This window comes from Schistocerca americana, chromosome 5 (genome assembly GCF_021461395.2).
Source record: "Schistocerca americana isolate TAMUIC-IGC-003095 chromosome 5, iqSchAmer2.1, whole genome shotgun sequence".
In the NCBI taxonomy this organism is placed as follows: domain Eukaryota; kingdom Metazoa; phylum Arthropoda; class Insecta; order Orthoptera; family Acrididae; genus Schistocerca; species Schistocerca americana.
In genome coordinates this window covers 502,705,500-502,718,163 of record NC_060123.1, presented here as the reverse complement: position 1 = coordinate 502,718,163, position 12,664 = coordinate 502,705,500, and the positions used below count along the sequence as shown (strand labels likewise).

The window sequence follows — 12,664 nt, the reverse complement described above, 5'->3', positions numbered from 1 at the left end:
CAATAACGATCTTAAGTGTTTGAAGTTGTGTTTCTGTTTCTACATTAATGTAGATCGCTCCCTAGCATGACAATGTCAAGCATAAATGACTTCTTTTGTAGTGAGATTCCAAAGTGGCTGATCAGTTCACGTTGGAGGAAAGAAGAACTCTAGCAAGTATGACAGAAGTGTGTGTAGTCGGTCGAATGTTTTAGGGTCGGTTCTCTCTTCACCTACCAAGCTATTTAACAATTCACTGCATTTACCAAAAGCTTGTGTAAACTGGATCAACAGCACCATCAAGGAAATTACGGATGTCTGGGATGAGGAAGATCTGGAATGAACGTTCCTGTCATCCACCAAGGTGTGGTGCTGATTCCTTCGAAGCCAGCCAGGTGGTGCAGTTCTGAAACTGAGATTCCCCAGTCAGCTGTTTGGTACAACGTGAAATATGACCTTGCAGTGTGACGTTACCACATTCAAATCGTGCAGTTTGTAATAGAGAAAAACATGTTACTGGAATGCTGTCAGATTTTAGCTGAAATAACGAATATTCAGAACAAGATGTGGAAGGTTTGGCATTCAGCAATGCGGCTGCCTTTCACCCAAGTGAATTTGTTAATCTACGTAACACAATTTTTTGCGACGGGTAAAGCCTCAAGAAATTCGGGAACTTCCCCACGCGGATGTTTGGTGCGCTGTCGCCGCCAGCGCAGTAATATGGTCCTAATTCTTCGATATACCAACAGTTAATGCACACGAGTACTTAACGATATTGCAAGAGCGTGCCATTCATAAAATTCTGGTATCAATCTCGCGCTCGGGCGTCTTCCAACAAGATGGCGCACCAGCGGATTATGGGTGCACTGTTCGTGCATATCTTAATCAAACATATCCCGATGGATGGATCGGTCATGTTGGGTCATTGTGCTGGCTTCTAAAATCACCGGTCTTGAAACACTCTGAGGTTCTTAGGGGCTGGCCAAGAACCGTGTGCACCGAAGGAAAATTTGCAACCTCCATGAACAGAAGGATCGAATACGAGAAATGATACTACTCATTCCCCGTGCAATGCGCGCACGGACTTTGCGTGCTACTGTTCATTGTTTCTTATATGTCTTACACAAGACGGCGAACAAGTAGATACCACAATTTAAATTATAAATTATCGCAATTTTTTTAAATTCATTTAAATACATGTTTCGTGTCGAGGCACGTAATTACTACTTGCGTAATAACATAATTTTGAATCACCCTGTACAACGAGGTGACAAAAATCTTGAGATAATTCCTAATATCGCGTCGAACCTCCTTTTGCCCTGTGTAGTCCAGCATTGACTCAATAAGTCGGTGAAGTCCCTTGAAGAAATATTCAGCTATGCAGCCTCTATAGCCGTCCTTAATTGCGAAAGTGTTGCCGGTACAGGATGTTGTGCACGAACTGACGTCTGGACTATGTTCCATAAATGATCGATGGGGTTCATGTCGGGGCGATCTGGGTGGCCAAATGACTCTCTCGAACCGTCCAGAATGTTCTTCAGACCAGTCGAGACAAACGGGGTCCAATGAAATGACATCATTGTTTGGGAACATGAAGTCCATGAATGACTGCAGATGGTCTCCAAGTGGCCGAACGTAACTATTTCCAGTCAATGATCAGTTCAGTTGGATCAGATGACGCAGTCCATTCCATGTAAATACAGCCCACACCTTGCAGCCACCTCCAGCTTGCACAGTGACTTCTTGACACATTCGAACCTTATCAGCAGCTCTTACCAACTAAAAATCGGGATTATTCTGACCAGACCACGGTTTTCCAGTCGTCTAGGGTCGAACCGATATGGTCATGAGCCCAGGAGAGGCGCTGAAATCGATGTCGTGCTCTTAGCAAAGGCACTCGCGTCTGTCGTCTGCTGCCATAGCCCTTAGCACCAACTTTCGCCGCACTTCGTATCGGATACCTTTGATTTCTGCCGTTAGTTCACAGACTGTTGCTTGTCTGTTGGCACTGACACTTCTACGCAAACACCGCTGCCCTCGGTCGTGAAGTGAAGGCCGTCGGCCACTGCGTTGTCCATGGTGATAGTTAATTAAACATATAACACGTCAGCCTGAGTTGCAAATAGAAACCAATCGTTACCTAGGTTTCAACCAAAATAATTTGGCCTTCTTCAGAAGCTATTGACACTAAACTATTGTATGCCAAAGTTTGGCCGTGTCAAGTATAAAACTGTAGCTCCGTAATAACAAGTCATAAATCTACATTACTTGGGCTCAAGAGAAACAGCATGCCCCATTGCGCGGACGAGGTCGGTAGGCCGCGAGAGCTGCGCCGGAACTAATCACAGCGAGCAGCTATGTACCGCGCACCGCTGATGGTCATGCGCATGCGCGCGTGGAAATATAGATGCTTAACAGTAGCTACCTTTATGTTAGGAATTGGATTAATATAAGCACTAAAACTGTTAATGGCGTAATATGTAACCGAACTTACTTATGAGGAAAACGAGAACCTTATAAACGGATGCGGAGCCCGTAAGAAAGACTAGCTATTACTCGGCAAAATTATTCCTCAATTTTGAATACGTAAGTATTCGACTAAGGAAAGTGAAGTCAGGCGTCGGCGACTGCAAAGGCAACGATACATCAGGGCCGGTGAAGCAAAGGTTGAAAACCTTCGAAAAAGTTCTTATTTGTCAATTGTAGCTGGTCATTAAGTAGGTTTTCTTTATCAAACAACAGGTATTTAAAGATCTGCAACTCCTCAAGGATTTCAAGCCTAGTGCCTTTAACCTCGCCATTTAATAGCTCTGTGTTATTTGGTGGATTGGGAGCATGGGCCAATTGAACAAGGTGCTCGGCAAAAGTCGAACCACGCGTGCCATCACCACTTTTCGTGGGTATATGTTCTTTAGATCTAGCTGAGAGGGCTCTCCCTGTCTGGCCGATGTAATAACTAGGGCAATCACTACAGTTAATTTTGTACACCCCAGAAAGAGATATGCCGGCCTGAGTAGCCGTGCGGTTCTAGGCGCTACAGTCTGGAGCCGAGCGACCGCTACGGTCGCAGGTTCGAATCCTGCCTCGGGAATGGATGTGTGTGATGTCCTTAGGTTAGTTAGGTTTAATTAGTTCTAAGTTCTAGGCGACTAATGACCTCAGAAGTTAAGTCGCATAGTGCTCAGAGCCATTTGAGCCAGAACGAGATAATTGGTCATTAGTATTCTTTAACGAGTGGACCAAGTTCTTTTTGAGGCTATTATTTGTAGAATATGCAATCTTAAAGCCGTGGCTCTTTAAGAGTCGCCCTATTTTATAAGATGCTTTGCTTCTTAAAGAGCTGTCTCACAATTTCTGGTTTATATCCATTATTATAGGCGATAACTTCTAGCGTTTGTAACTCGTTCTGCATTGCGTCTGCTGAAAGAGGAATGGCGAGCGCTCGGTGTATGCAAGAATGGAAGAAGGCCATTTTGTGAGCTTGGGGGTGTGTAGAGTCGGCTGAGATGATATTATCTGAGGCATGAGGTATTCTCGACACATTCTTGACACTGTGGATCGCGGAACATTGAATTCGCTAACGATTTCTGAAATGGAGTGTCCCATGTGTCTAGCACCAACTACCATTCTGTGTTCAGAGTCTGCTGTTTCCTGTCGTGCAGCCGTACTCACGTCGGAAACCTTTTCAGATGAATCACCTGAGTACAAATGACAGCTCCGCAGACGCAGACGCACATGATGGAGGTTTGGACCCTCTGCTGGTGGCAAGTCTTAGCGCCTCTGGGGCGCTTCTCCTTGCTTGGTGTGGGGGTGGGGGAGATGACATGATGGTTTTGGTTTTGACTTGACTTTGTGCTGGTTAAATGACAGCTCCACCAACGCACTGATCTATTATACCTTGTGTACGCGATACTATCGCCATCTGTGTTTGTGCATGTCATTATCCCATGACTTTAGTCACCTTACTGTACGTGTAGAAGTAGACATTTTGCTTACTACCCTCGTTGTCTGCAGAAAGTTGTAGAGCACTGTAACTGGCGAGGCCTATGTCTCGCAGAGCGGCGTGGTCGGTGGTGATCTCGCTGGCGCTGGCGGCCGTGGCGCTCCTGCTGCAGCACAAGTGGCGCCATCACTTGACCATGGGAGCCACCGTCACGTCACTGGACACGGCAACGCTGCCCATCTACCAGCTGCCGTTCCCTGCTGTCAGCGTCTGCCCCATCAACAAGGTGCATCGCAGCCATGCCCGGAGCCTGCTGCAGAACATGTTAGTACTAGCTGGCCTTCTTATATCTGCGTGTTTGAGGAGCGTTGTTACAACCATATCCCATATCTGCTGTTGTTATTGTTGTTGTGGTCTTCAGTCCAGATGCAGCTCCCCATGCTACTCTATCCTGTGCATCTCTTCATCTCCGAATAACTAATGCAAACTGCATCTTTCTGAATCTGTTTAGTGCATTCATCTCTTGGTCTCCCTCTACGATTTTTACCTTCCACTCTTCCCTCCAATACTAAACTAGTGATCCCTTGATACCTCAGAACGTATCTTACCAACCGATACCTTCTTCTAGTCAAGCTGTGCCACAAATTCCTCTTCTCCCGAATTCAATTCAATACCTCCTCATTAGTTACGTGATCTACCTATCTAATCTTCAGCATTCTTCTGTAGCACCACATTTCGAAAGCGTCTATCCTCTTCTTATCTAAACTATTTATCGTCCATGTTCCACTTCCATACATGGCTGCACTCCGTAAAAATACTTTCAGAAAAGACTTCCTGATACTCAAATCTATACTCGATTGTAACAAATTGCTCTTCTTCAAAAACGCTTTCCTTGCCATAGCCAGTCTACATTTTATATCCTCGCGAATTCGACAGGTCTCAGTTATTTTGCTTCCCAAATAGCAAAACTCATCTACTACTTTAACTGTCTCTCCTAATCTAATTCCCTCAGCATCACCTGATTTAATTCGACTACATTCCATTATCCTCGTTTTGCTTTTGTTGATGTTCACCTTATATCCCAATTTCAAGACACTGTCCATTTCTTTCAGCTGTTCTTCCAGGTCCTTCGCTGTCTCTGACAGAATTACATTACTGGCCATTAAAATTGCTACACCACGAAGATGACGTGCTACAGACGCGAAATTTAACCGACAGGAAGAAGATGCTGTGATATGCAAATGATTAGGTTCTCAGAGCATTCACACAAGGTTGGCGCTGGTGGCGACACATACAACGTGCTGACATGAGGAAAGTTTCCAACCGATTTCTCATAAACAAACAGCAGTTGACCGGCATTGCTTGGTGAACCGTTGTTGTGATGCCTCGTGTAAGGAGGAGAAATGCGTACCATCACGTTTCTGAATTTGATAAAGGTCAGATTGTAGCCTATCGCGATTGCGGTTTATCGTATCGCGACATTGCTTCTCGCGCTGGTCGAGATCCAATGACTGTTAGCAGAATATGGAATCGGTAGGTTCAGGAGGGTAATACGGAACGCAGTGCGGGATCCCAACGGCCTCGTATCACTAGTAGTCGAGATGACACGCATCTTATCCGCATGGCTGTAACGGATCGTGCAGCCACGTCTCGATCCCTGAGTCAACAGATGGGGACGTTTACAAGACAACAACGATCTGTACGAACAGTTCGGCGACGTTTGCAGCAGCATGGACTATCAGCTCGGAGACCATGGCTGCGGCTACCCTTGACGCTGCATCACAGACAGGAGCACCTGCGATGGTGTACTCAACGACGAACCTGGGTGCACGAATGGCAAAACGTCATTTTTTCGGATGAATCCAGGTTCTGTTTACAGCATCATGATGGTCGCATCCGTGTTTGGCGACATCGCGGTGGACGCACATTGGAAGCGTGTATTCGTCATCGCCATACTGACGTATCACCCGGCGTGATCGTATTGGTTACACGTCTCGATCACCACTTGTTCGCACTGACTGTACTTTGAACAGTGGACGTTACATTTGAGATGTGTTACGACCACTGTCTCTACCCTTCATTCGATTCCTGCAAAACCCTACATTTCAGCAGGATAATGCACGACCGCATGTTGCAGGTCCTGTACGGGCCTTTCTGGATGCCCTGGCCAGCACATTATCCAGATCTCTCACCAATTGAAAACGTCTGGTCAATAGTGGTCGAGCAACTGGCTCCTCACAATACTCTTGACGATTTGTGGTATCGTGTTGAAGCTGCATGGGCAGCTGTACCTGTAGACGCCATCCAAGCTCTGTTTGACTCAATGCCCAGGCGTATCAAGGCCGTTATTACAGCCAGAGGGGGTTGTTCTGGGTACTGATTTCTCAGGATCTATGCACCCAAATTGCGTGAAAGTGTAATCACATGTCAGTTCTAGTACAACATATTTGTCCAATGAATACCCTTTTATCATTTGCATTTCTTCTTGGTGTAGCAATTTTAATGGCCAGTAGTGTACAATGTCGTCGGCAAACTTCAAAGTTTTTTTTTCTTGTCCATGGATTTTAATTCCTACTCCAAATTTTTCTTTTGTTTCCTTTACTGCTTGCTCAATAAACAGATTGAATAACATCCGAGATAGGATACAACTCCCTTGTCAACCACTGCTTCCCTTTTGTGCCCCTCGACTCTTATAACTGCCATCTGGTTTCTGCACACATTGTAAATAGCCTTTCGCTCCTTCCACCTTCAGTTGGTATTAGAAACTCGTATATCTTCACTGACAAAGAAAGCGTACACTCAACGGGTCAGCGACTTTGCTCCTGCAGTCTAACATCCTTAGATGTAACAAACGCTGTTTAGTACAGGGCTATTCAAAAAGAAGGAACAGATTTCAAACATTTATTGCTTCCAAACTGCGAAAGATAGCAACACCTTTCCAATGTTCCTGGAGGGAGAAAAGTTCCAATTTTTGTGCATTCAAAGTTAACACTATGTGTTACACGAAAGATATCAAACCGGTGTCTTATTTCCTGCCACAAACGAAGCAGTTGGTCTCTCGTTATCGAATTCACAGCTTCCACAATGCGATGTCGCAGACTTTCAAGCGTTTCAGGCTTAGGAGGATAAACACGCGGTCTTTTACGAATCCCAAAGACAAAAGTCACAAGGTGTAAGTTCTGGAGACCTGGGAGATCACTGGCGATTAAGTTCATCTTCTGCTACTCCTCTTCCACTGGAATGGCCTGGAATTGTGTAATTCAGGTAACGCCGGACGTGCTTTTCCTGAATCCCAAAGACAAAAGTCACAAGGTGTAAGTTCTGGAGACCTGGGAGATCACTGGCGATTAAGTTCATCTTCTGCTACTCCTCTTCCACTGGAATGGCCTGGAATTGTGTAATTCAGGTAACGCCGGACGTGCTTTTCCTGAATCCCAAAGACAAAAGTCACAAGGTGTAAGTTCTGGAGACCTGGGAGATCACTGGCGATTAAGTTCATCTTCTGCTACTCCTCTTCCACTGGAATGGCCTGGAATTGTGTAATTCAGGTAACGCCGGACGTGCTTTTCCTGAATCCCACAGACAAAAGTCACAAGGTGTAAGTTCTGGAGACCTGGGAGATCACTGGCGATTAAGTTCATCTTCTGCTACTCCTCTTCCACTGGAATGGCCTGGAATTGTGTAATTCAGGTAACGCCGGACGTGCTTTTCCTGAAGGGTCGACGATTTCCATAGGACGAAGACGTGCAGCTGGCAGTTACGGACTTCTTCACGCAGCAGGACGTGGTGTTTTAGCAGCGTCACTCTGGTGCGTTAGTAGGACAATTGCCTCAACGCTCACGGCGATTCTGTATGATTGGAATATCGATTCTGAACTGTACGGCCTCCGAATGGGTTTTAATCGCCCTTCATACAATGTTCTTAAGTGTTTCCAGGAAATCGAGTTTCAAGATTTTACGAGCCTGTTGAACAGGAGAATCCAGTTCAGGTTGTCACACTTGTTGATTGTCACAAGTCTCAGTTCTCAGTCGCTGCTGCTGCTTCCTAACTATCGAAACACAAACCACAGTACGATCACAATGTTCTGAGTATGTCGTACACAGTTTCTAGTTCCAGGCGACAGTTTTCTGGATTTTTAATAGTGTTTTGTGCTTCTGCAGCTGTAAGTGTTCATCTATTGATATAGTTAACACTCTTTTATTCACGCTTCAGTCAATGAAAGTTTCTATTATTTTACAACAGTTGCACAGTGTTACACGTTACCAACACTGGATTTAGGCTCTCCTCAAATATTACGGAAATGTTGCAAAATCGTAATTTTGTTTTCATTCAGGTAAATTGTGATTGCCGGCCGAAGTGGCCGTGCGGTTCTAGGCGCTGCAGTCTGGAACCGCGAGACCGCTACGGTCGCAGGTTCGAATCCTGCCTCGGGCATGGATGTGTGTGATGTCCTTAGGTTAGTTAGGTTTAACTAGTTCTAAGTTCTAGGGGACTAATGACCTCAGAAGTTGAGTCACATAGTGCTCAGAGCCATTTGAACCATTAAATTGTGATTGTTGTTTCTGTGGTCTTTAGTCAGAAGGCTGATTTGATACCGCTCCACATGTTCTCCTACCCCGTGCAAGCCTCTTCATCTCCGAATAACTACAATCTACATCGTTTTGGATCTGCTTACTGCATTCATCTCTTGGTCTCCATCTACAATTTTTACCCCCCTCATTCCTCTCCAACACTAAATTAGGGATCCCTTCTTCTAGTTAAGTGTGCTACAGTTCTCTTTACTTCCCAATTTTATTCAGTAATTCCTCATTAGTTACGCGACTACCCGTCTATTCTTCAGTATTCTTCTGTCCCACCCCATTTTAAAAACATTTGTTCTGTTCGCCGACCACGTTCACTTCCATACGTGTCTACATTCCAGACAAATACATCCAGAAAAAACTTCCTAACCCTTAAATCTATATTCGAGGTTAACAAATTTCTCTTCTTAAGAAACGCTCTTCTTGTATCTGCCAGTCAACATATTATATCCTTTCTACGTTGGTCATCATAAGCTATTTTACTGCCCAAATGGCAATACTCACCTACTCCTTTAAGTCCCTCGCTTCCTAATCTAAATCCCTCATCATCAGTTGCTTTAATTTGACTACATTGCATTACCCTTGTTTTGCTTTTGTCGATGTTCATCTTATATTCTGTTTTCAAGACACTGTCCATTCCGTTTAACTGCTCTTCCAAGTTCGTTGCTGTCTCTGATAGAATTACAATGGCATCAGCAAACCTCAAAGTTTTTATTTCTTATCTCTAAACTTTAATTCCTTCGCCAAATTTTTATTTGGTTTCCTTTACTGATTTCTTAAAGTACAGATTGAATAACATCGGGGATAGGCTACAACTCTGTCTCACTCCCTTCTCACTGCTTCCCTTTCATGCCCCTTGACACATATAACTGTCACCTGGTTTCTGTACAAATTGTAAATAGTCTTTCGCTCCCTGTATTTTACCCGTGCCACCTTTAGAATTTGAAAGAGAATACTCCAATCAATATTGTCGAAAGCTTTCTCTAAGTCTATAGTTGCACTAAATGCAGGTTTGCCTTTCCTGAACCTACATTCTGTGAGAAGTTGTAGAGTCATTATTGCCTCGCACCTTCCCACATTTCTTTGGTATCCAAACTGATCTTCCCCGGGGTCGGCTTCTACCTATTTTTCAATTCTTCTGTAATCAGTTCATTTGAGTATTTTGCAACCATGACTTATTAAACTCATAGTTCGGTAACATTCACACGTGTCAGCACCTGGTTTCTTTGGAATTGGAAATATTACGTTCTTTTTGAAATGTGAGGATATTTCACCTGTCTCACACTTTTTGCTAAAGTTTATGGTGACACTATGTGTGAAGAGGTGCACCTTCATCGTGCAAATAATGTGAAGAAAATACAGTTATCGAAGATTCAACGCATTTCGTTAACTTCCCCATATTCTGGACCACTGTTCTCGACAATTCTTTTTGATACATCCATATACAATGTCTACGTTAATATATTTCATAATATTAATTTGGAAGTTTGTCCTTCAAAACCAAATCTTTAGCCTATGTCTAATACACTATTTCTTTAATTTTGGTACTTGAGAAACGGGAAAATCTTTTGGACTTTTGTCATTTAACTGTAGCATGGAATTTCAAACAGTAACAAAAGCAAGGTATTCTACCTGTGATGCAATATGAAGAAAATTACAGCATATATGCATATCCCGTGCCCAACGAAACAACGTGTATTAGAACCGAGAAAGACTATCAAAATAATGGTACTTTTTTATTATCATTCGTACCACCGACAGTAAACACATTCATAATGTAGCACCTCCCAACACTAATTCTAATTTCTTTTGTTATAAGAATCTGTTTAGTATTATTTTGCTTTCTCTTGTAGGCAGTCTAAATGTAGTTAATTTAGATGCACACAGTAAAACAGCCGAAGGAAAAATGCTCCTATCGAAGCACAAAAAAGGCTCCTGTTTAAAAGACTCTGACTGAATAATGGGGTACCAACTGTCTCATTCTACCTTCCTCACCAACTTCAAAAGTTTTCCCAACCATTTTGGCATGTGAACATATCCGCACTCCTTTTAGCATGCAGCTCACCTCGCACTCCCACAAGCTCCTCTATTACTCGGTCACATCCATTAGTCTGTCCCTGTAAGTCGCTCATACATATCCGCTCCCACTTCTCACTCAATCATTCAGCCCAACTCATTGTCTTTATCTCTTTGCGTCTCTCTGACATTTTACCCTTTGTCACAGTCACAGTCTCCTTCATTCTGTGCTACTCCTACTGTTTCCTCCCACTGGCATTGTCTCTCTCTTGCTCTCTATTACAGCCACTACCTCATTCATTCCTTTTCACTGCTGCTGTCTCCTCTCACTGTCACTATCTGTATCTTCCTCGTTCTATTGTCATAGGCTATGCCAGTCATTATCATTGGCTCTCAACCACATCCACTTCCTTCTTTTCTTTATTTCTCTCCCACTGGAACTGTCTCCTTCACACTTTTCCTGGCACTATTCTGTCACTATCTACTATGTTCCACTACCATTGTGGCCCTCTCTTTCTCTCACACTTTCGCTGTATTCTTCACTCTTTCCATATCACAAGCAATGTCTACTATCTTCCAGTATTTATTACTTTTCCATCTATTTCCCACTGCAACTCTCTCTGTCTCTCTCAGCATAAAAGGGCTCGAATATATTCGAACACCAAACTTTTTAGGAAAATTTTTAAATGGGGAAAGCAGAATGAGGCACCTGGAACCCCACTTTTCCGTCAGAGTACTTTAAATAACAGCATAAGCGCCTTTTGTGTGCTCCGATAGTAACATTTTTCCGCTGGTTCAATTGAGCACATGTGCAAACTCGGTATAATGACCACATAATGGTATTCAGCTACCAACTGAGCCGATTTAGAAACGTTTCTGAAAATGAATTTTGAATTTAAGTGCAGAAAATCCGAATTTTTAGACTCAGGGTGCTATACGACGTGGAAATATTGTCATTCTTGCTGCTTGCACATATTTTCCAATGATGACTCTTCAAATTACAGAAAAGACTTAAAAATAATACTAAATGACATGATGCACTTTGAGAATTTTATGAGAATGTGCGACATGCTTATATGCTTTTTTCCATGAATTATTTCAATTCACCAGCAGGATTAGTGAATCGCCAACTTCAATTAGGACTGACAAAATATTTAATACAGCAGGTGTATTATGCAACTACATTTTACTCTCGCTTACAGCAGCGCACAGCGGACAGACATTACGCTAGGACCACATAACACAGCTTCTGGCCTTGATGATAATCCTAACTCGGCGAGGAAGAGAATCCGTAAGTTCCTTCATATATGCCATGTCCAGCTGAAGCCACTCATGGACGGATGATTAGATCTAATAGAGCTACCAAACTGCAGGGGTGCTGATTGTTACCTTTCACCTGATGTTTCAAGTAACCCTAGATTTATTCTATGTGATTAACATCGAGTAATTTAGTTGCCGACTCCAGATGCTATAGGGTGCCTGATTTTTTTGTCAAACCAGGAACATATTTGTGCAGTCCTGTGAACAAGGCCTTGTCATCTTGGGAGGTGGGAGTGTCCATAATATAAAGTTACTCATTATGAAAATGTAGAAGTAAAGTCAATAATTGATCACTGAGAATGTTTAACTTCTGGATCATGTTCACGATAATCTGAAGGAGTGGGTTAAAATCATGTTATGAAAAACACCCCCAAAACATCACACAACTGCTTACCGCAGAGTTACACTCTCCGCACACTGAGTGTTAAACGCCTCATTGCGCTGCCAGAACACTCGACGCCTTGTATCATTTGAAAAGAAGCACGTTTTGGACCACACTACACACCTTCAGTCAACTGCTGTCCACTTTCTGTGATGTTTGAAAAGACTGAAGACGTGCAGCCTTATGTCCCGCTTTAAGGAACGGTTTTTTGCAAGGTACTCGACTCCAGATGTCTATTACATTGTTCGCTCACAAACTGGTTGAGACAGACCTGCATTCACTGACAGCAGCAATTTCTGACGGGGTTTGAAGCCGATTGTCACTGCCAAGGTCCTCTGTCCCCGCCGCTTAGGATATATTTACGCCTGCCATTCTTATACAGGTTACATGACTGGACGTGGTACACCATTCCTTGTAGACAGCCAAAACTCGGGTAACTTCATT

At 43.5% G+C, this 12,664-nt stretch overlaps 1 protein-coding gene across 1 annotated transcript in view; it reads left to right on the top strand.

The window, feature by feature from the left end:
• The first annotated feature begins 4,025 nt into the window (after positions 1–4,025).
• LOC124616472 (sodium channel protein Nach-like) overlaps positions 4,026–12,664 on the top strand; it is a 64,684-nt gene continuing 56,045 nt past the window's right edge. Inside the window, exon 1 of the mRNA XM_047144781.1 lies at positions 4,026–4,246. Coding sequence (XP_047000737.1) covers positions 4,026–4,246 — 221 coding nt within the window. The remainder of the gene's footprint in view (positions 4,247–12,664) is intronic.